General features: G+C 35.5%; 1 protein-coding gene across 8 annotated transcripts in view; it reads right to left on the bottom strand.

Annotated features, from left to right (window-relative positions):
• The window catches only part of EPB41L5 (erythrocyte membrane protein band 4.1 like 5), a 117,824-nt gene that overhangs the window by 66,489 nt on the left and 26,325 nt on the right, over nucleotides 1–25,010 (bottom strand). For all 8 annotated transcript variants that reach the window (XM_023622747.2, XM_023622749.2, XM_023622750.2 and 5 more), the window contains exons 4-16: nucleotides 23,931–23,973; nucleotides 22,904–22,982; nucleotides 21,443–21,487; nucleotides 21,208–21,260; nucleotides 18,284–18,404; nucleotides 18,060–18,147; nucleotides 17,193–17,281; nucleotides 14,445–14,514; nucleotides 9,451–9,620; nucleotides 8,290–8,396; nucleotides 6,976–7,003; nucleotides 2,484–2,526; nucleotides 1,971–2,086 (exon numbers count right to left, since the gene is read on the bottom strand). In XM_023622747.2, the coding sequence (XP_023478515.2) occupies nucleotides 1,971–2,086; nucleotides 2,484–2,526; nucleotides 6,976–7,003; nucleotides 8,290–8,396; nucleotides 9,451–9,620; nucleotides 14,445–14,514; nucleotides 17,193–17,281; nucleotides 18,060–18,147; nucleotides 18,284–18,404; nucleotides 21,208–21,260; nucleotides 21,443–21,487; nucleotides 22,904–22,982; nucleotides 23,931–23,973 (1,052 nt within the window). The remainder of the gene's footprint in view (nucleotides 1–1,970; nucleotides 2,087–2,483; nucleotides 2,527–6,975; nucleotides 7,004–8,289; nucleotides 8,397–9,450; nucleotides 9,621–14,444; nucleotides 14,515–17,192; nucleotides 17,282–18,059; nucleotides 18,148–18,283; nucleotides 18,405–21,207; nucleotides 21,261–21,442; nucleotides 21,488–22,903; nucleotides 22,983–23,930; nucleotides 23,974–25,010) is intronic.

A 25,010-nucleotide genomic window follows, 5' to 3' on the forward strand; every position in this document is an offset into this window, starting at 1 on the left:
AAGTTACCAATATACTAAATCATTCACTGAAATAATGGCATCATTTAGAAGATTCCAGCAAGGAAAAGCTAAAGAATTGAACAGGGTAGGTTTAGAGTAAACTGGTTAAAAGTTATCTGCCAGAAATAGAATACTCCATTATTCTGCCCAACTGTTCAAACCTAGGGAACATTTCTAAATTTTGTTACTTTATTACTGTCTAAGGGAGGACTGTTTTATATTCATTTAAAAGTATTAACAAGAATCAAAGCATGCAAAAACAAAGACTGAAATGCAGAACGCATTTTAAATCAAGGCTGGAGAATTCATTAGCTCCAAGACACATTAGTCCTGAATTCAGTTCCATGCCATGCTGACACACACTGAGGCCACTAGGTTTTAAGGATCACCACTTTACTCCATTTCAGCAAAGGAGGTCTCAGCACAACTATATAAAGGAAAGAGACACAGCTCCAAATTTTTCATTTTTCTTGAGATTCAGAACTCTCAGGTTCAATGTTCTCTCTTTCTAAAAGTTACAGCAAAGGAACTGAGTATTGCCTAATGAATCAAATTAAGCAGATTTAAATATGTACCCATTAAAATTGGAAATCTCAATAAAGATTTAGTATCATAACACACGATGCAAACAAACCAGACTCTCATTCCATATCACTATAAAAGGTAATATGTATGAAGGGATTCTTCAAGTTGAAGGCTCAGAACTATGTTTCCTTGCCAATAGGACTTGGTTGGTGGTAATATCAAGAAGATAAAACATAGCTGCTTCCTGGAGCTGTGTTTTCAGTAAGAAATCCAAGAAACTCTTTTTAATGGCTTAAAAACATGAAATGAAATTCGACATTGAGAAGTCTCACTGTTACACTTTAAGTGTGTGGCCACATGCACAAAGACACAAAGTACTCCCATCACACTTTCAAGTAGAAAGGGAAAAAAAAAGATAAAGGGAAAAACAAGAAAAAAAAATCTCCTCCATCTTAGAAACTAGTCAAGATATTTGGAACTGAAGTAGAAATATTCCCAACCATCAAGAGCAAAGCATCTTGCTGTTAGTTAAGCCAAAATGACAGAGAAAAACAATCACATAGCAAAGACTGAAAATAATCACCAACCACTGTTGACCCACCACCATCAAGGAAGAACCGGTTGCACAGAAAGCTGACCAAAACCTTGAGATCACCACAGAAACTCATTAGATTTCAGGTATTAAACAAACTAAGAGCAAGAGAAAAAGAGAAAACATCCTATGAATTATCAAAGTTCATTTCATAAATAAACACAAAACTTGAACAGATGATGCAACCAACATGACCATTCAATCAAATAATTAATTCCCATGGAGCCCCCCAAGCCACAACCATTTATTTGGGAAAGGAGGAACCCCACTGATTAACCCCAATAAGCCACAAAGTATTCATATTTGTGTACTTATTATTAATCTAAAAAAAGACCTTGGAAATCTAAACAAATGACAATCTTTCCTGTCGTCACATTATCTCTCCATCCCCAAAAATGGAGTATTTCATGCTTTGTTTTATCGGACTATAATCATGTTTCCCTTTTGGCTTTGTCTTCGGTCTTTAATGAAGAAAATACATCCAAAGCAGTAGCATCATGTTATGCGGAATAACATGTAACCAACATATCTTCCTTAGGGATCTGGGAAAAGGTTCAACTGACTGGCACTGAAGTCTTTTTCAACAGAGAACCACCTACCACTCCCAGATCACGCTAACCAAACTAAGGAGAGCTGTCTGATGTTCTGCATTTAAACAAATGCACTCCCTTCTTCATCTATATTCCTTATTTTCCCCATCCCAATATGACTGCTCAATAATATGCTTCTTTTCATCTAACAAATATGAATAATTTGCTTTCAATCATATTTAAAGTACTCTAAGATTATGGCTGGGAATTTGGAATACCATTAAGCAAGCAATATTTTATCTTAGTTTAAGGAGTTAACAAACCATTTCCTGTCACGCTGGTCTGTTCCAGGACTCCTGGGAAGATTCTCTACCTCCACCAGCACAGGACCAGAGGGAATGGAAGGGTTCACAGGCAGAGCAGATCTCACTCCCCAAGGCTTTGGAAACAAATTACAAAATCATGCATTTTGCTAAGATGATAGATCTCTTCACCAATAAATAGAAAATTAAAAAGGAGTACTATTTACATAGTGAATAAATATAATATAAACAAATGCTTGATCTTATATACTAAAGATAATCTAACTGAATATTAATATTTTATTCATTCTACAGGATTTATAGGGACAGAAAATGTTTTATAGAGCACTTCTTCTATTTACATCTCAGAGAATAAAATAACAGAGAGTTTCACGTCATTGACCACTTTACAGGTAAGAAAAAGAAAATGCAAAAAAGCTTTCCCAAGGTTACACCACTATGAAAAATTCAATACTACTGTTTGTCATTATTAACTACAGTGTTCTAGTGGTTAAAAACTTAATATTGTCTTACCTGTTGGGAGCCATTACTTTGAGTTGAAACACTATTATGGACACTGTAATGGGGGAAAAAAAATCTATTAAAAAGTCATATATGAAGCTCTACAGGTTCACATCATAAGACTATACATACACTAATGAAAGTAGTTTATTTTTGAAGACATTACTTGTTTTGTTTCAAATAAAGAAAAAATTACTGTTGGTACCTAAAACTAAGAACGTAAGATACCCAGAAAACATCTGCTTTTATAGGCAAACACTTGCTTTTCTACAGTATGCTCATTTGATATTTCCATATACCTATATTTTAATTATGCTTTAGACATGTACTTCACTACTAATCTCGTTTATTCACAGGACTGTATCTGTCAAAGATCGCAAAACAAAGATAGCAGCACAAATGATTCCTTACATTCAAGGCAGTCAGCACAAACACCCACATAAACTTACCTGTCACTTCTTTTGTACACTCCTACCCTCTCAAGATTTCCTAGTGGAAGCAACAGCTTAGTGTTTTTTAACTCAAAAGACCTTAGTATAAACTTAAAGTTAGAAACTTCTCTGTATACCTTTCCTTCCAAATGAATTTATAAATTTTTCTTTCTTTGGGTGAGGAAGATTAGCCCTGTGCTAACAGCTGTTGCCAATCTTCCTCTTTTTTTGCTTGAGGAAGATTGTTGCTGAGCTAACATCTGTGCCAATCTTCCTCTATTTTTCTTTTTTGAGGAAGATTAGCCCTGAGCTAACATCTGCCACCAATCTTCCTTTTTGCTGAGGAAGATTGGCCCTCAGCTAACATCTGTGCCCATCTTCCTCTACTTTATATGTGGGACACCTGCCACAGCATGGCTTGATAAGTGGTGTGTATGTCTGTGCCTGGGATCCGAACTGGTGAACCCTGGCCACCAAAGCACAGTGCATGAACCCAACCACTATGCCACCGGATCGGCTCCCTATAAATATGTTTTTAAAAATTTATTTTAGGCTGCACTCATCTCCCTTTATGCCCTCAAAAAAGCACTTAAAAAACTCAACCTTTAATACAACAAAATAAATAGAAACAAACCTCAAGGTGGGAGGGAGGAGGGCAAAGGGGGTGACTAGGCACATGTGTGTGGTGACAGATGGTAATCAGTCTTTGGGTGGTGAACATGATGTAATCCACACAGAAATCGAAATGTACTGACATACACTTCAAATTTATAAAATGTTATAAATCAATGTTACCGCAATAAAACATACATTAAAAAAAAAGAAAACAATTATTAAGAAAAACAACCCAAATACATTTTCTGTAGATTAAAAAAAATAAAAAGAAACAAACCTCAGAACAGCTAAAAAAAGAGAACAAATATTCAATGAAATAAGAACTCAAAGATGAGATATTACTACAACAAAATGAGGGGGAAAAGGGGAGTCAGGCGAGCAATGAAGTGGTTAAGTTCGCAGCCTCCGCTTCAGGGGCCTGGGGTTCATGGTTCAGATCCCAGGCACAGACCTACTCACCGCTCATCAAGCCACACTATGGTGGCATCGCACATACAAACTAGAGGAAGACTAGTATAGATGTTAGCTCAGGGCCAGTCATCCTCACCAAAATAAATAAATAAATAAAATAAAAATTAAAAAAATAAACGAAAGGAAAAAAAGTTTACTAACTTCAGACCTTCTAACATAAGCATAATTAGTACCCTGAGGTAAAGAATTCAATGAAAGTAACTGAAAATACGCTCAAAGTTATAAAAAAAATTCCTTGAAAGTGAGAAAATAATCTACAGATTTAATAAGAGCACTGTGTTCCAGGAAAATGAGAAACAGAATTAAATACATTCAATCTCTTATTGTTAAATTACTGATCTTCAAGGATAAAGAAAGAATACTTCAGGAACCCCAAGCAGATCTAAAAGCAAATCCCTGCCACTATCAGGTTGGCACAGACTTCTCCACAGCCACGGCCAAGATGTCATCCCAGTAAAAGGAAACGGGCAAAGCTTCTCACACACTCTGAAGACAACATCCATGAGCCTTCTTAGAAGAATTAAAGCAAAACAAAAACCCAGTGATGATGAAAGACAACTAATTAAGAAAGAACTCACGAATGAAGACGCCTTGCTAAAGACGGTGGGTGATTCTATCTGATTTTTTATTAACTACATAGCTATCACAAGCTGGGCCATCAGAACCTGCGCTACCGTCACCTGGGTTCAAATGTGCAGCACCACCAGCCCTGCTCTCTGAATCTCCGGTTCCTCTTCTCCACGATAACGTTAGGAAGATTAAAGGAATTAATACTAGCAAAGCACAAAGAAGAGTGATAAATAAAACTAACTGACAAAAAAAGTTACAAAAAATATTGCTTAGTGTAGATCTGCTGCCAAGGTAATTGTAAAGAATATATCTATGAGGCATGATTTCTTTCTACTAACCATTTTCCTCTTCCCAGAATACATTATGCTCGTTTAAGTAATCCATAATCCCAAATATTAATGAAATTTTATCCAACCTGCCTGGTATAGAAATTAGACTCACTACTCCATACGATCGCCTGGGTTACTCTCTGAAGCTTTTTCCTTTGACTGGAATAACTTCAACAGGTGATGAATAAAAGATGAATAACAATGTAAGAAAAAAAGTGCTTATAATAAGTGATGTTAATTGAATCATGGCTCTCTGTTTACAAATAATCTGAAATGCAGAAAGCACGATTTTCTCCTAACTACACACATTCTTTCACCTCCACTAATATGAAAGCAGGAACGAACATGTCTCAATACTGACCTAATCCAAGCTTCCCCTTTTAAAGGGCTCCCTGCAACAACTGACCCCTTTTGCTTTTAAACTCCCTCTATCCATCATGTCCTCCACCATTTCTTCTTTTCCTCTCGTGTCTAAGATTCTGTCCACTAAGCCTGCACAAAAAAATACGAATAACTGAAATGTGAACTATCCTTTAAAATGTCACCTCTTCTTAAAATACTTTATATTAGTCAACATTCACAAGGGAGTAGTCAGAGGAGAAGAAATTGTACAAGGAAAATTCCCGACATCAGCCAATTTAAAAACCTGTTATTCAAATAGGCACAGTATAAGGTCAAGAGGCTTTTTAGGTTAAATAGTTGTGCTTTTTCAAACAGTGCTGTTTCCCACGGTTCACTGGAGCAAAACTCTTCAGGCAAACAAACTACAACGGCAAGAATGAAAGGGCAGTCACGCAGTCCAAGCTCAGGTTCCCTCAGGCACTGTCAGCAGCAGTGCTGAATGACCTTCAGCAGAGCTGGGACTCCCTCTCGGAGTTCATTCCTAAAAGTTTATTCCAATAAAAAAATAATGAAGTATCATGACTTAAATATCCCATTTCTTCTGTGTTTTCAAGAGCCAAAAGCATTACTCAAGAAAAGACAACAAAATTTAGTTATTAAAGTTAAATTAATCTTAATTCTAAACATAAAGACTACACAGTCATACTCACTTTCTGGTCAGAAATGTATATTTCAAAAAATTTTTAAAGGAGGACAGACTCTTACAAACAAAGCCTTAATTTTTCAACCACCCGTCAGTACTTGAATACTTTTTCCACATTTCTGCTAACTGCACCAGGTTATCTTCTTGACTTTCAGCTGTAATATTGTCCCAGCCCCTTTCAGGAAAGCAAGACATGATCCATTAAATGAACAAAAAAACCAAATAAAATAATTTTAAAAATACAGAACACTGCTAACAGTTCTAACTTAGATAAAATGGACAAATTCTAGAAAGACACAAACTCCCAAACTGACTCAAGATGAAAAATGAAATCTGAATAGACCTATAACAAGAAATTGAATTAGGAATTTTAAAACTTCACACAAAAAGGAAGTCCGAGCAAGATGGCTTTAATGGTGAATTCTACCATACATATAAAGAATACAAATTGTTTACAGACACCTCCCGAACAAGAGGAAAGAAGGAAACATCTCCCAACTCATTCTGTCAAGCCAGTATTACCCAGACACCAAAACCAGAAGACGACAGTACGAGAAAACCACAGACCAAAACTTTTGATGAATAGACACACAAATCCACAACAAAACACCAGTGAACCAAATGCAGCAACATATAATATAGAGAAGGACATACACCATGACCAAGTGGGGTTTATCCCAGATATAAAATTAACTGCTTATCTGTAAATCTACCTTTGTTCTTTGAGCTCATTGTGCGCAAGGACCATAATTGATTCATCTTTATATCCTGAGTCACACGCCAATAACAAATGTTTGTCATTCTCATTATAAATAGCACATCCACCCCCACTCCACTCTTTATTTCTCCAAATTGCTTCATTTTTCTTTGTGTCAATTTTATCTGGCATTACATGTTTATTTGTTCTCTGCTATATCCCCAATGCTTAGGGACAACTTAACATTTTGGTAGGTCTTCAACAAATATCTGTTTAATTAATGACACCAAGTACATAAATTCTAAAATATTCTATATCAATTCCTAAGTTGCAGGACATTACTCACCTGAGTTCTTCAGGTTTTGCTGTACTTGCTGACAGAAGAAAAAAGAGAACATCTCATTAGTTTCCTCTTACATGGCAAACTGCTTCACCATTCATAAAAGCAAATCTGGACTAATTGTTTTGTAAGCCCTGTTTCCCAACTATAGATTTAAAAACCTTCCTTTCATAGTGTTCTAGGGTTCACATCATTAAAGTCAATAATGACAACTATTTCCATTTTTGAAATAATCAGTAAAATAAGCACGCATCTTTTCTTTTACAACAGATATCTGCCAGCTTCCTCGTGTGACCTGAGCAACAATGAAACGTGGGAAGTAAGGAGTGTTAGGATTTTAAACCACCACATATTGAAGTGGTTCATTATTTGATTCATAGCCATACTAAAAATTATGAATAAAAATCAGTTTTTTAAAAAACTGATACTGCCAAACATCAGGTCATGGCAGTTATTTCTGGACAACTGGTAATGACCCTGACACTACACAAATTTAAAATTCAATCTGTATTTTAATGCAAACTCAGATTCTAAACCAAACATAAGTTTTAGTTTATTTGTCAAAGTAAACTATGCTTTTTTTTTTTTTTTTTTTGCTTTTTCTCCCCAAATTCCCCCAGTACATAGTTGTATATTTTAGTTGCACGTTCTTCTAGTTGTGGCATGTAGGACGCCACCTCAGCATGGCGTGATGAGTGGTGTCATGTCCGTGCCCAGGATCTGAACCGGTGAAACCCTGGGCCACCGAAGCGGAGTGCACCAACTTAACCACTCAGCCCCAGGGCCAGCCCCTATGCTTTTAATTACATAATTAAAGTAACAAATTAGCAGGTAACATTTATGAACTTGGAAATGTCTATGAATGATGTACACTGAAAATTAAATTTAAAAACTGTATTTAACAGAATCCTTAATAATATTATAATATGAAATAAATTTTTACTTAAAATTTATTCAGCATATACCAACGTTGGTAAAAGTCCCAAGGGGATTTGAGAGATTACTATGAATGAGATCTAGAAGTCAAAAAGTGAAGGGAAAATGCTACTCTACAGAACTAAAACAGTTCACGTGAACAAAAACTGAACAACTCAGAATAGTGTCCGAATTGGGATTAACATGAAGTTTTACCCTCAGCAATAATAAAGGCAATTTTTTTCCCTTGTGTTTTATTAAATTGATTATGCCAGAACCAAATTCAATAATACTTTAGTTGACTGGCACAGACTCAAGATTCAGCCAACTTCCTCTCAAGTAAACAATACCAACACAGGAGGAACTGTCAAGGAAGAAAAGTCCTGTGAAAGGGTTGCATTTCACCTTTCATTTGTAGAGTTCGTCGAGAATATCGTTTGCTGGGTCTTCTTTCAAAGGATGTTGATCTTCTTGCTTTATTGGTTTTTGTGGTCTGATACTCAGTTTTCCCACTAAAATAAATGAGGCATATTAACAGGAATAAGAGAATTTGAGGCCTCCAGTAATCAGACATAAATGAGAGAAAGTCTACATTGAGGTTCTCCTTAAAAGAGCCATCCTAAAGAAACTACTAATGGAAATCTTGATGTCTCTCTTTACCATATCATTCTTTCACTCATTAGGCTTGTGTGAAATATGCAACACACAAATTATATTGCTTTTTCTTAAGCATGCACATCATCTAAAAATAACTTAAATAAGTTTGGAGTACCTGTGCTTTTATGGAACTTCCTTGCCCTCCCCATCCACACTTCTCAATCAAAGTGTGCAATTAACTCAAGATTCTCATTTACTTTTTCTAATTGTAATATACATTCAAAATCATTTTCCAGAAATATTTAAAACTACCTCACTCTCCTTAATTTCCATTTAAATTCTATGAAGAAAATACCTCTCCACTTTTAATATAAGTAGAAAGAAGCTCTCTTACATGAATCCCACACAATCGACTTGCCACATTATTGATATTATCCATTCCTTCTTTAAATCATACAGACTGATTCTCACCGTATGCTGAAAACTCACAATCAATCTACTCTCAGGTAAACCAAAATATTTGTAATTTATCACCAACAAACAAACAAAATCTATGAGAATAATGAAACCACATTTATAAAGGACCAGAAATGTTATCCAGATTAATTTCCCACTCAGTGCAGGATACCCTTCTACTATGTGGTAGACAGTTATTGGTTAGAGACTCCCTAAACATATAGATACAACTTTTGCTACATGGATTTAAATCAGGGGTTAATTAATACATAAAGTAAATGTCAAGAGGGATATAAAATTAATTACACCATTACAATATTTTCTTGTCTATTCAGGAAATTACAACCAATAACAACAGCACTTTTTCCTTTTATTCTGGCCAATGGAAAACACTGGCAAATCACTTTATTTCTCCATGCCTTAGTTTCCACACCTGTAAAATGAGAGGTTGGCCTAAATTTTTTGGCCTCTATAAATGAATTAAAGCTATAGCAAGCAGCTGTTAACATTAACCTATATCTAAATCGTGATCCTAGTCGAATAAATCCCGATCGATGGGAACCCTTCTGGACGGGGCCTCGGAGGCGGAAGAAGGCATGGTGCTCCACAGCACACTTCCATAAATGTTTGCACGCTTTGGGATGATCCAGTCTAAAGACAAATGTATGCTCCTGCTCTTTGCCCTGAAAAAGAAAAAAGGATGTAAAAATAGGTAATTATTAGATCAAACAGTCCCATCCCATTACTCAGGTACAAATAAAACCACAGCAATACCAAGAATCAAATAATAAAGCATCTGGCTTGCTCCCTGAAACCCAGACACTCTTTATAGCTACCTACATAAAAAGGCAGAGTTGAAGTCAAGCTGTCCATTTTCTTAGCCAATGTAAAAATATTCCTAAGAGGGTCCTCTCTATGTGTGATCTCGTTGCTCAGAGAAACATAAAATGGGCTTTATCTGCCATACTTTGGGATAAATGTACAATTATAATTTAAAAGTTCATATAAGATCTGGCAATATAGTTCAACAGACTTAAAAATGTCTACATTTTTGTCATAGCAACCATAACCACAGGAATCTACCAGTTAACATTCACAGGTACTTTTCTAAAGATTTCACAGGAGCTGCTTCAATGAGTAGATACTATCATTAGCCCCATTTCACAGATAAGGAAACTGAAGCTCAAGAAAATAAGCCCAAGGTCACAAAGCTAGTAAGAGAGGAAACCAGAATTTGAACTTAGTCATTTGGGCTCCAGAGCCTATGTTTGTAATAACTAAGGTACACTGTCTCTCTAAGGAAAAAGATTTTCTAAACACCAAAATTTACACCCAGAGACTTTCTTCACACTCTCATTTATAATATTAGAACTTGGCAAAAAACATTTAGTCCAAAACAAGAGAAATAATCAAGTAAATAATAGTATATTTAAAAACTATACAGAGATAAATGAACAAAAGATGAATGCACTATTGTTTTTTCATACTATAGAATACTATAGTGGGGCCAGCCCAGTGGCATAGCAGTTAAGCCCAACGCACTCCACTTTGGCAACGCAGGTTCAGATCCCAGGCACAGACCTACACACTCATCAAGCCATGCTGTGGCAGCGACCCACACGCAAAGTAGAGGAAGATTGGCACAGATGTTAGCTCAGGGCTAATTTTCCTCAAGCACAAAAAAAAAAAAAAAAGAGGAAGACTAGCAACAGATGCTAGCTCAGAGTTAATCTTCTTCACCAAAGAAAAAGAGAATTTTATATATAGGTTAAAAATCAATGAACTAGATCTACATGGCTATATCCGTTTGGGTAAAATAAGCAAGGGCTGCAAAAAATCCAAATATATATGATCTATGTAAATTTTTAAAACAATTCTACCATGTGTTATGATGTGTTTATATCTGGAAAAAGTTGGAAAGTGTGAGAATGATATCCTCCAAGAATGATGGCCAGTTATGGGGAAGAAAGGTATGAGCTGGGAGATCAGACCTTAGCTGTATCAAATTTATTTTTATTAATTTATCTATTTCTAAAAGATAATTCTGAAGCAACAATGCCAAAAATGTTAAATCTAGATGAGTAAAATGGATACCAGTTTTATAATTTTTTGTACTTTTCAGTATATGTTGAATATTTTCTCATTTAAACTACTCTGTCATGTAAAATGTTTTATAAACTCTATGTAGTTTCTCCATGACCTTGATATAAGCAAAAATTCTTAAATTTCAACACACAAAAAGTATTGATGACAAAGAAAAAAATTTATAAAGTGTATTACATTAAAATTGAAACCCTCTACTTATACAAAAGATACTACTAAGGGAGTCAAAAGGCAAGCCAAGGATCAGAAGATACTTGCAACACATATATCTGACAAAGAACTGATATCCAGAATATGTAAAGAACTTCTTCACTGAGAAAAGAAGCTCATTACCCAATAGAAAAGTGAACAAAAGACTTGAACAGGCACTTCATAAAAGAGAGTATCTTAATAGTCAACAAATATACAAATAAGTGCTAAACAGTCATCAGTGGAATGCAAATTAAAACCATAAAATGATTCTACTACCACAATGGATAAAATGAAAAAGAGAACACCAACATTAGCCAAGAAAAGAACAAACGGAACTCTCACACACTGCGGGTGGGAACGTAAACTTGTCTGACACTTTGGAAAACTGATGGTCCTCACAAAAGTCAAACACAGGCGTCTCCTAGTGCTCAGAGCAGCACTCTTCTTAATAGCCAAAAACTAAAAATAACTCAAATATCCGTCAGCAGGATGGATAAGTAAGCGTGGTCTAGTCATAAAATGGAATACTATCTATCAACAAGGACGAGCCCACTACAACCAGTCACCGCAACAGCTGCCGCTCACAACTACCACGCTGAAAGAAAGACGCAGACACCACGAGAACATTCAGTCAGGCTGCACTTACATAAAGTCCAAATACAAGCAAAGTCTAATCTTATTAACAGTGGTAACGTCAGGGGAGTGGTTGCCCTTGAGGACTGGACCTGGTGAGGGCACAGGGAGATCCTACAGCTCGGGTACTATTCCATTTCCTCATCGGGGTGCTGGTCATACAGGCGTAGGTGAAAATTCAACAAGCTGTACACTTATTTTCACACTTATCTGAATTTATGTTATACTTCAATAAAATTTACCAACAAAAACTGCACAAAAAACCATGGGAAAATGTATACCTCAAAGTAGGGAAAACCTTTCTATGACACAAAACCCACAAGCCATAAAAGACTGATAAATTCACCTATTTAAAGTGCATGGTAAAAACCATGATAAGCAATATTAAAAGACAACTGTAAGATAAAATATTTACAATTTCTATGACAAAGGTCAAAACCTGTAAGAAAAAAGGCCAACAACCTGAAAGAAAAATGGGCAAAGGATATGAATAGACAGTTTGGAGAAAAGGAAATTCAAATAACTCAAATGTATAAAAAGATGTTCCATATCACTCATAATAACAGAAATAAAAATTAACCTAAAATGAAATTCCATTATCACCTTTCAGATAAAAATGTGTTTACTCCCTCTGAGGAAACAGGTTTGTACACCAATAAATAGTGGAACTCAATAGGATCTCTCTATATCCAGGACAAATGCACATAACCATTTGAAACACCAAATCTACCTCCAGGAAATTATCCTATAGATACTTGCCAATCTACAAATTAATGTATTTACAGTGAATAAATGTCAATTAACTGAGAATTGATTAAATAAATTATGGTACATCCATACACTAGAATATTAAGTAGTTTTATTTTGTTTTCCTTAATAAGAATGAAGAAGTACTTTATGCACAGATATGGAAAAGATTCCAAGTTATAATGTAAAGTTAAAAAAAAGGTAAGTAGAGAATAGTATATAAGCATAATAACTTTTGTATAAAGAACTGATACATACATTTGCTTGTATATATGTATAAAACACCTTCAAAAATACATCCAAGAAGCTACTATTGTATTAGATCAAATCTAAAATGTCATTCGGGATGGCCCAGTGGTGTAATGGTCAACTTTGCACACTCCGCTTTAGCGGCCCAGGGTTTGCCGGTTCAGATCCTGGGTGCAGACCTATAAACCTCCCATCAAGCCATGCTGTGGGAGCATCCTACATAGAGGAACTAGAATGACCTACAACTACAATATACAACTATCTACTGGGACTCTGGGAGGGGAAAAAAACGGGGGTCGGGGGGGACTGGCAACAGATGTTAGTTCAGGGCCTATCTTCCTCACAAAAAGAAGAAGAAAAAAAGTCATTGTTAAGATGCACAATTATTTTATGGCCCAATAAGGACGAGTGTCACCAATTATGACCATGTTTTCTTATCACATAGAATTATAGTTTATTCTTCTTGAAGGATGATCTTTAGATTTAGATACAAGTATCATTTAATCACATATGTGCTCACATAAAAAGGAAAATATTTGTAAAATAAGTTATTTTTACATCTGAAATCTGCCTCTTCTGAATCATTTTCAACTCATTTGTTGATGATATAATGATCATCCCTTGTGCCATCAAAAGATTTCTTTTCAAAATGCTCTATTATTGTCTTGATTTTCTTCCAAAGTGTGTGATAAGGCAATCATTTGCATGTATATCAGCAGTAAAACTTAAAATTTATCACTGTTTCATCTAATTTTGAGAATCTTCTTTTTTCAGTTCTGCTTGGTCATTCTCACACTCCACTGTGCATACCACCAATCTTTGTAACATTCTGCCCAATTTGCTTTTACCTACATTGGTCTATAGTATGTACATGTTTTTTTCAAATTTATTTCCTTGTATGCAGTAAAATTATTTTTATTTTCTCATAATTCTGTGAGTTTTGACAAACGCATAGTCTAGCAACCACCACCAAAATCACGACACAGAATAGTTCTCACTCCCACAATTCCCTGTGCTGCTCCTTTTTAATCAAGCCTCCTCACCCCCCTAAGCTCAAACAATTGGTGATCTGTTTTCCACATCTACAGGTCTGCCTTTCCCAGACTGCCACAGAAATGCACTCAGACAGTCGTATCTTTTGAGTCCGACTTCTTTCACTTAGTGTACACATTTGAGATGCATCCACGTTGCTGTGTTTATCAATTAGGAACTAGATTTAACTGCAAAAAAACCGTAATCCTTATTTTAGTAGGCTTTATTAAAAAATATTACTAGGTCGATCTTTTTGATTAATCTTTTTGATCAGGTACTAAACAGATAAAGTTATTTAAACGTAACTTTTTATACACGAGATTTATTTATCAATGAAGAAACAAGAATAGTCTACATTATCTTTAATCTTAAGGGCAGAAAACTGTATTTTTAGGATGGTGTGACTTGAAGCAGGAAATTTTTTAATTAAATTATTAATTGTACTAAGTTCTATGGCTCTGTAAAACAACAAGGAACATTTCCTCTTTTAGAGACTTAAGTTATCACATAACATAGTCATTGTTAAATAAATAATGCAATACAATTCCTACCTGATCATCATCTTCTACAACCACCAGGGTTAATTTATTCTTCTTAAAATCCAATCTGGTTATCTTGGGCCTATAACAATATAAGAATAACAAATAAATGTCCTCTAAATTAAAAAAAAAAATTTTATTGTTACATTAAGCATATTAATCACCGAACTTCTGCATTGCAAATTGATTAAGAGGGTAAACATAAACTGCACTGCCCATCAAAAAAGCCTCCAATCTAAAAAATAGTTAAGATGACAGAAAAAAACATATTTCAAATGCAATACTTCTAGCAAAATTGATGCTGCAAATATATCAGGCATTAAAAATGTTAAGGAAAAAAGAAAATGAAGCAATTCGTATATATATTTCACAGGCCCCCAACTATGGTGTAAGAGATTCTCCAGGCCCAGCATTAAAGCAGCAGCACAGGAAGTGGATACAGGAAAGACTACCAAGCCTTCTAAAAGGCATAAAGACACACAAATGAGCGATCAGGGCCTTCAACTCTATTCTCTATAGCAATCTTGGTTTGAAGAAATACATCTTTAGCTAAAAAATTTTTTTCTTTAAAAATCTCACTTTATGGCCCATTTTCCAAGTCTATCTCCTACCTCTACTAAAATTCTAAACAATCTACACCACATTATAACTCTGTACTTCTATAAACTGTGAATGTCAAAACAATGCAACTCTCACTAATTTTTAAACATAATTGTAAAACATACCTTGTTTCCAAGAGCTGTACTAAACCAATAAGTAACTAAGTGTACTAGGTGGAGGAGGAGCAAAGATCTAGCACTTATTTAAGTGTAACAAATACTTACATAATGCGCACTAAGTGTCAGGTACTCTTCTAAATGTTTTACATGTATTAATTCAACTGAGTCTCACAACAATTGTATGAGGTGGTATACAAATGCTTTCTTTATCTCCCCGCCTCAGCATTCTCCGGCCATGAAGCCTGTTCCAACTGCCCACAGGGCAAGCTGGAACAGTCAGAGAATCAACACTCAAGGACTGGGTAAATAAACACTCCAGCTCCCTCACCCATCGAGGGAGAATTATAAAGGTGTTCCACTCAAGCCTCTCCAAGAGTCCCTAGCAGGGACACCTCAATGCAAAAATAAATCAAATAAAATCAACTTTTTGAGGAGAAATCATTTTCAACCTAAAATCCCATTCTCAGCCTAATTATCAAGAAAGCAAAGCAGAAGAATAAACTGTGTTAAGGCACCCAAGGATTCAAATAATTTACCTCTTACATCCTCTTCATAGGCAGTTACTTGAGGATATACATCAGTAAAAACAAAAGCAAAGAAAGAGGAAAATATAGGAAGACAACAAAGGATCTTAGCTGAGAAAACAGGAAAAGGAAGTCCCAAGACAAAAGCTGTAGAGCAGCCTGGAGAGCAAACAGTTCCAAGTGGAAAAGAAGAATCATTGAATGCAACCCCCAAGAATTCGAAAGAGCTTACGGAGAAGACAAAAGCAGGTAACTAAAAAGGGATGTAAAGGGATGTGTGGGGTGCATGAGACTGAGGGTGAGTAAAGAACTTGAGAAAAAACAAAAAGCTATACAGAGAGGAAATGCAAGCCTGTTTGTGAGTTCAAGGATTTCAGGGCTGATCAAGAGAAAGACAGGACCATGAGACAGCAGTATTGCACAATGAGCTTTATTCAGAGGTGTTTAGGCAGGGTTGCATGAGAGGGGAAGTCCTTCACAGGAGACCTTCCAGAGGTGGCAGCATAGGGCCACCACAAAGAAGAGGGCACAGGAACGCCCAGGAGAGAGGAGGCTTCTATGTCTGGTGGATGGCATTCAGCAGCAAGGGGGGAGTCTGGGTTAGAGAGCTCTGAAGGGCATTAGTGGTTTGGGGTCTTTTATTGCTACAGGACTTGCGTCATCTATGGCTAACAGACATGGGGTGCAATTTGTAGTGGGATATGCAAAACAGGCAGGCTCTAAATGGCTTAAAATATACTCACGGGCTATATTTAAAGTAAGTGGATGTGTAAGCATTTGAGTTTGGCACTGGCGGGCTTTGAGTTCAAAGTCCTAATGTGCTGTGAGGACGTAAACAACATAGGGGCCGAGACACAGCGGCCGTCTTCGGCTCACGTATATGACACCAGTACACTAAGTTCTGCGCCTGTTCCGACACAGACATCATACTGTAAACACTCTTTCCGGATTTTCAGATTTTAGAACCAACCAGATAAAACATGAAGAACTTAATTATAGTTATGAAGTCCAAGAAAAATCCATCCTTGATGTAAAAGTAAAATGCAAATTTAATTTAAAAGTATGGATGATAGAAGTTGAGACACAGAAAGAGAAGCACAGCTTTAAAAGGGGGGGGTTAAAACAGGGGGTAAAAGTGTTAATATCTTCCTCTTACACAATATAGAGTAGAGAGCAACTGAGATTGTGGAACAAGAAATACTAAAAATAGTGACACAACTACATGACAGGACAGAGTGCCCATGTGAACATTTAATAACTATAGAAATATTTCTATTAAGACCTATTCTGATATTCCTTGAGACTAACGGAAAATATGGATAGAAAAGTTTTGAAAAATTGTCTCTTGGTGGGGGGGACTAAAGATAGGAGTCTGAAAGGAAACAGTTGCTTTTCATTTACAAGCTTTTCAGAACTATTTGATTTCCAAACTCAATGTCACGTAATAACTTGATACAAATGTTTTTACTCATTAAAAAAACAAAACAACAAGTATCTTTGACATTAACTCTGCTTACCAAAAAAATAAGCCAATTTTGGTCTCTCCTTCAAAAACAAGGACTCCTGTTGGGGTTAGTCCCAAGCTATAGTCATTCCCATCTCTAGCCTAATTTAAAGGACAGCAAAATGTGTTAGCTTTATTTGCATAAAACAGGTTTCACATTTTCACACAACTGTTTAATTATATTTTCAGATTGAATGATATTAATTATATAGAGACTCATATGCAAGGTATTTTCAACAATTAGAGTACCCCAAAATAACATTCTCAGGAAGATTTACACATACATTTAGTTCAGTGCAACACTAGAGTCTGAAGATGTGTCTCCAGTGAAAATAGGTATGTACAGTTCCACTACAAAGAATGCTCTTTCCAGGCTCTTTCCATATTCTACTAACCACTTAAATCACAAATTCTGAAAAAGCCTGCCTTTCTGGGAAAACTTAGCTATTTAAACTAGAAATAACTTAAATCACTACACAAGCTATACTTACAGATTATCAAAGTCCTCTCGAGCTATAAGTTTTCAACTTAGTTTCCTAAATTATTTTTATTTTTACAGAGCCTACTCAGGTTAAGTGATATAAGATGATATAAACATGAAATGAAAGAACAAGTGGTTTGAAAAACAACAAAAAAGAGAAGAACAGCTTAAAAGAACAGACCTAGCTTTCTGGAGATTCTGATTGTTCCTCTTCTTTCTTATAATGAAACGATATGAGATTCTCATCATTCAGTACTTAATCTCAATGTCTATAACACATCCAAAATATCCCATGCTAAACTATGCAGACTCCATATCCTCCCTCAGACTGAAAGATTCCAGTCACCTTGAATCTTGAAGGAATAAATTTTTTAAAAAGCATCACAACACAGTGCTCACCTTGACCACATGCATATCAACCCCATACATTTCTAGCCATTTGGCTTTATTCAGATAATTGGTTTCAGCTTGTGCTGGTGTCTGACTTCTGAAATTTAAAAAACAGTAATTTTTAAAATAATAAATGTCAAATGAATTCTATACCAAGTATAGAAATAGAAAAAACCAAATATGAAGTCATTACTGTCATTATGTTAAAGGAAGTGTGATCAGATATCAAGTACCTGCATTCCTTCCATTTCTCAAACACAGCCAGCTCCATCTCTTCAGTCTGAACGGGCACGAACCTGAACTCAGACACAAGGTCAGGGCCGTGCTCAGCAAGATCACAGTCACCAAGCTCAGCTACAAACAGAAGTTCCACAACATTATATTTTGTTAATGAGCTTATTCCCTGCTGAATCTTTCTTCAAAACTCATTTTACTAATAAAAATTGCTAAGAAGATTACAAAAGATTCTTTTTTAAACTACCAGGAATTCAGAACACCCAGACCTTTCCCAAAAATAAATCTAGCTTAGTCTTATGACTCATTTGTTTGTACACAAATCACACATTTGTGATTAGTGGTGCGCTTTCAATTAAATGTCTTTCTCTTAATTTATTCATAGCTTATAATGCTTAGCTTCTGAAAACCTCTTTCCAGACTTCCACAGAGAAATATCTTTTGATCTTATAATGAAGAATTTATTTAGCAATCTTTAAAAAACAATTAGCTGGCAATTATCAAGAATCTAAAAATGCACAGAACATGACATCATATACCACTGTAAGATATCATCTCTGTCCCTCCTGGAATTTTAAATTATCAATCCTAAAAAGATAACTGAAAAAAAAATTAATAAAGAATACTTGAGGAAGGAAAGCAGGAGGAAAAGAACTGGACAATGCGCAAACACGTACTCATCTGTGGCTACCTCTGAACTGTGCGTTTAGGGAAGAAGAGAAAACAACAATTCTAATTTTCTATACTTAAGAAATTTTTCCTTTAAAAGAATATTTTACTAATAAAAAATTAAAATATTTCCATTTTGATTAAAAAAATCCAGCTGCACAGAGAAAAAGTACATGAGAACTATCTTGCGATAATAATAAAAATGGTAACAACATTATTTATTGAGCACCTACTCTACACAATGGACATATTACAGATATACTGTCATTTAACTTCACAACAAGCTTGGAAAATATTTATTATCATGCCCACTTTATTGTGAAGAAATTGCTCTCTTGTCTGAACCACAATATCTTGAAGAAGCACCACAGCAAATCTGCTATGTAACGTTGCTCAGGATATATACTAAAACAGTAAAGAAGGGGCTGGGCCAGCGGCATAGTGGTTAAGTCTGTGCACTCCGCTTCAGCAGCCCGGGGTTTGCAAGTTTGGATCCCAGTGCAGACCTACACATTGCTCATCAAGCCACACTGTGGTGGCATCTCACATACAAAATACAGGAAGACTGCCATAGATGTTAGCTCAGTGACAATCTTCCTCATCAACAACAACAAAAATAAGTAAAGAAAAATTGAACGAGAGTGTGAGAAAAAGGTAATAAAAATTATTCTGATAAAATATAAAATCATAAATGAGAAACAAGGAGCTCATTTTATAAAGATGACAGTAATACTTCAGCAACTTTATTCTTAAAGACCTTAAGAATTAGGAGGATCTGGTAAACTATTAGACATGGGACAAAGTGATTCATTAGATAAAACATGAAGTTTGGAGGAATCATAAAAATAATGGTGCCGTGGGTGAAAGAGAAAGTAGGGAAGAGCTTTTATTTAGGAAAATAATATGACATGTAAGGTTAAGAGATAACAGAAAAGAGCCACAAGCATGAATCAAACCAACAATTATTAAGTAAGCACTTCTTTGAATAGTGTTTTGTTATATACACAAAAATGCATAAAAATCATATTTCCAAGAAGCATATACTTTAGCTGTCATCAAACTAACAGAGAGACAGAATATATGAGGCAATAAATGGTGTAAGACAGATACTGAAAATGACAGCTTTTCAGTATATCTGAGTTTTAGAATTAACCACCTCATACAGGAATAAAATGTAAAAGTCTACTTTCAAGAAAATATGCATGCAATTATATACTTCTGATTATTACAACGCTAGAGGCACAACATTTCCAAGCTTGTATCTAGCTTGGAATACATATTTTCTGCACATGAGAAAACAAGTTTTAATTTGTAGACAGGCTAGAACAGTAGATGGAGGCAGGTAGATAATTTACACTAGTGGCAAATTTTTGGAGGACAGAAATTTCCTCCAATCACCAATCCCTCTATCAACAGGAAAGTATGCTTTCTTAAATAGCAGAAGCACAAAAGCAGCAAAAATATTAGGTTTACCATAAAATGTAAAAATTTAGTCTTATTAATATCTAGACAATGGCAAATACATACTACGGATCTTAGAGGAATTGGGGATAAATATGGAATCACCAGAAAAGGTATAAATTAATATCTTGATTAATCATTCAATATTTTTATTTTTATTCTAGTATATAGAGAAACTCCAAGAGAATCTTTCTTTCTATTTTGTGAAGAAGGAAAGAAATTATATTCTTACTAAAATGTCAATTTTTCAGAAGAAAATATCTGAGTTTAAGAGTATCTGATCAGTGTAACAAGGAGGTATAAAAGAATAAGTTTTTCATTAATCCTATTTATTGGAAAACACTCTTTTTATTCGTAACATAATCACCAGGAATTTTTAAAAACACTCTAAGTATTTCTCTCACGGATTCATTTATAAGACTACCACTAAAGAAAGCAAACCATGTGGCTATTACAACAATTTACTCATATATCACTGTGTTCTTTTTAAGAAAAAAAATTTGCTGAGGGCCCAAATATAACATTTATTATGAAGTAGACTGCAATTTTTGCTTGAAAATAAACAAAACTAGAAGTGGAAAGGGGGCAAATAAAGTGACAGGGAAGAAAAAGAAGGCAATGTTCTAAAACAAGTGAAAGTAAAAGTCAGAGTCAGATACTGATACAAATTTACACAAAAACAGTAGTGATTCTTTTCTTGTATATTACTTTGAATCTTTTTAAATTCTTTAACTAAAAGCACACAATAAAAAAGTACACTTTACTCTTGACAGTCAACATAAGAATTGCTTACCTTGCAGATTATAAGCTGCCAACTGAACTGCTGTATCAAAAGGACACTCTAATCTGAGAACAAAGCACAAATTTGTTAGACAAGTCAATTTCACAACCTTAATTTTAAGATAAATGGAAATAATACATATTTTATGTTGACCATTTCTTTTTCATAATTAACTATAAACTTATTTTTCAAAATCATTTTCAACTACTCAAGAAAACGTGGTTTACCTTAAATAACTAGTACTCACTTTCCACTGAGAATATCTTGCTTTAACTGAAGAACAAATAAATACCTAAGAAAAATAAAAGTCACAAATTTAATAGAATAAATTTACTATCAGAAATAATTCCTTCTGAATAAAGAAGAAACTTTTTTTCTTTTTTTTTAGTGAGAAAGATTGGCCCTGAGCTAACATCTGTGCCAATCTTTCTCCATTTTTTGTATGTGGGATGCTGCCACAGCATGGGTTGATGAGCAGTGTGTAGGTCCGTGCCCGAGATCTGCACCCACGAACCCCAGGCCACCAAAGCGGAGCACAAAAACTTAACAACTACTCCACCAGGCCAGCCCCAAAACATTCTTAATTACAGAATTTTACCCACAATAGTCTATAAAGAAGAAAAGAACATAAAGAGGCAATAAGCATCAGAAGGATGGTAGCATGTCCACAAGATAACAGCAGAACACAGAGTATAGTACGGGCACCAAAGGTTTAAAGCAAATCATGGAGAATGAGCTCTGTGATCTAACTTAATTTGACAACACAGCCACCTCATATGTGAAGGGACACAGGCACGTACATAACGATGGATAACAGCTATAATCTCATTGGCAGAGTGTTCAAGTCAAAACCCTTCTAAAGGGACTTAGCAACTCAATTTTTTACTTAATAAATAGTATGTGTGCAAGAGTCATGGATTTACAATATAGAGTCAATGAATAAATACCAAGGAGGCAGGACAAAATAAAAATAAGTGTGTATGATCTACTTAAAGTTTACCCAAAACTATTCAAACCAAATCAGGATCTAACATGTTTCATTAATCAATGGCACCCGAATAGGTAAAGAAAGTCAGGAGCCAACTTGAATAAATTCCCAGCAGCCAAAGATAGATCATTTTGAACATGAATAAACATAATATGGAAAAGTATTGAAACACTTCAGTTCTGTTTAATATCCATGAGTTGATAATGACACTTAAAAAAAAGAACTCACTAGTTACCTCTGGAGGATGCTAGGGAATCAACTCTTCATTTTGAAAACTGATAAAAGAAAAGAATCCTACACATAAAAAACAGTGCCCCCTGGGGCTGGCCCCGTGACCGAGTGGTTAACTTCATGTGCTCCGCTTCGGCGGGCCAGGGTTTCGCTGGTTAGGATCTTGGGCACGGACATGGCACCGCTCATCAAGCCATGCTGAGGCGGCGTCCCACATGCCACAACTAGAAGGACCAGCAACTAAAAATACATAACTATGTACCAGGGAGCTTAGGGGAGAAAAAGGAAAAATAAAATCTTAAAAAACAAAACAAAAAAAAAAAACACTGCCCCAAAACGAAATTATTGTCTAAGGTCTTGTTACCGGGGCAAGGAATCCATTTCACCAGCTGTCTATAAACTGGAAAGAACTAAAAAGACAATCTTCCAACATCCTAAGCTAGCCTGATCAAAACTTCACCCATGTACAACTCTAGGTGGTGGACTTACCGGGTTAGTTCTTCACGAAGATTATTTGGTTCTGAGGAATAAAATTTAACTCGAAGATGCAGACAATAGGGTGAGCCAACTGCCATTAAAAAAAACCAAACTTTAATTTTTTATGTAACTAAATAGTAAGGGATTTTCAGCCAGTAAATCTGTCAAAATCTACTGAAGTGGAGATAGAAAATAACAGGTTACTGTGGCAATATTTCAGGTTACCTCATAGGCTTAATTAAACCTAAGATGAAAAGATCAATCAGTGGACATTTTAAATGTCCCATCATATAGTACTATTGCAATCTTCTGTCCTCCCAAGAACAGACAGTGCTAGATTAATTCCAACAGTTCAGGGCCAAATGCACCACATAAAAGTCTCAACCATGCTATGTAACAACCCTAAAAACCCGCCCGGCTGTGTTTCTTGAAAGCATCAGGAATGCATATGACGTGGCAAACCCTCCCACATACTGTTCAATTCACTTCATCTACTTCACTAAACCCTATACTCTCAGTGGTCCCATTATTTTGTAAAGGCAAGAGCTGACGTACCCTGAAATCTCTGATTCTACAGATGACAGACTAGATTATGGATTGGACATGGGTATTTTCCCCTGACCACTGCCAGGAATAATACTGACATTTTATGTGAATTGCTTCATTTCATTACTCTTAATTTTAAACAGTTACAACCTTAAAGTCTCAAAATATTTTCTAAACTAGCAGATGCCTAATAGGAAGATTCTAATATAGGTAATTAATAAATAAAAGTTAAGCATCTCACAAGAACTCAATCTCACTCACAAGCTGCAAGGCTTTCTCCTGGAAACAAACTGCAAGGCATCTGAATCTAGATTTCCATTAATCCTACATAACTTAGGGGGTGGGTTTATATATCAGACTGAAATTATTTTCGTAAAGTAGAGATGCTAATAAATTCATCTGAAAAATGATTTATGTTTTTACTATTAAGAATCAGAGTTTCTAATATCTAATTACACATAATAATTTAATTTACATTTTTTTCACCACTTACTTTTTACTTGCTTTTTGATGCTTTTTGTACCATCCAACCAATGCTGAAAACAAAAAAATTCAGATGTTAAGCAGGTGATAGAACTTAACTTTTTTTTTTGGAGGAAGATTAGCCCTGAGCTAACATCCGCCGCCAATCCGCCTCTTTTTTATATGTGGGATGCCTGCCACAGCATGGCTTGATAAGCAGTGTGTAGGTTCTCACCCAGGATCTGAACCAGCAAACCCGAGGCTGCCAAAGTGGAATGAGTGAACTTAACCGCTGCACAACTGGGCCGGCCCCAGAACTTCACATTTTAATTACTAAAAGCTAATTCTCATCCTGCTTTTGTTGATAACCACAAAGAAATATTTCACAAGAGAAAAACAAAAGTGAGAGTGAAAACAAGAGGGGGGAGGTTACCTGCCCAATATCCACAGCAAGCTTATGACACTTTGCTTATGAGCAAAAAAGACCTAAAACCAGATACACGACTTTTTAAAACATTTCCTCTGTTCCCTCAGTAACAAAGATGATATTCTAGACTTTGCCCTTAGTTTTCCTCACTGTTCCCCATAAAATGACTCTTTCAAAACTGTTAAAATTAGAAGAAAAGTAACCTCATATTCCAGTGCCTGGTTTATTCTTGTAATAAAAACGTAAGATTTATTAACAGATCATAACCAAAATACAAGTGAAATAATGTCACTTAAATTTTACAAAATTGATACTACTCCGAAGTAGTACTCTTTGAAAGAGCCTGCACAATAACATTAGATCTCTCTCATAACCAAGGCCCTATCTATTACACGGAGCAGTCTTTGCTCCTTTGCTTTACAAACAAAAAATGTTAAAATTGTGACTAGCAGACTTCACGCTTCAAGAGTAAACAGGCTTTTCATTTCTGTAACCTCTCCAATCTGAAATGCCCATAACACAAACAGACCTAAGAAGCAATTCCAGAGCTTCCACTGATAAACAATTCCCAGCTCACTTCTCATTATTAATCCCCCTACAGGACCAAGTCCTAACAGTGACAGGATGCACTCACCCAGCTAAGATATACTGACTATGCTCTCTCCAGCATGCTTACAATTCCAA

This window comes from Equus caballus, chromosome 18 (genome assembly GCF_041296265.1).
Source record: "Equus caballus isolate H_3958 breed thoroughbred chromosome 18, TB-T2T, whole genome shotgun sequence".
Lineage (NCBI taxonomy): Eukaryota > Metazoa > Chordata > Mammalia > Perissodactyla > Equidae > Equus > Equus caballus.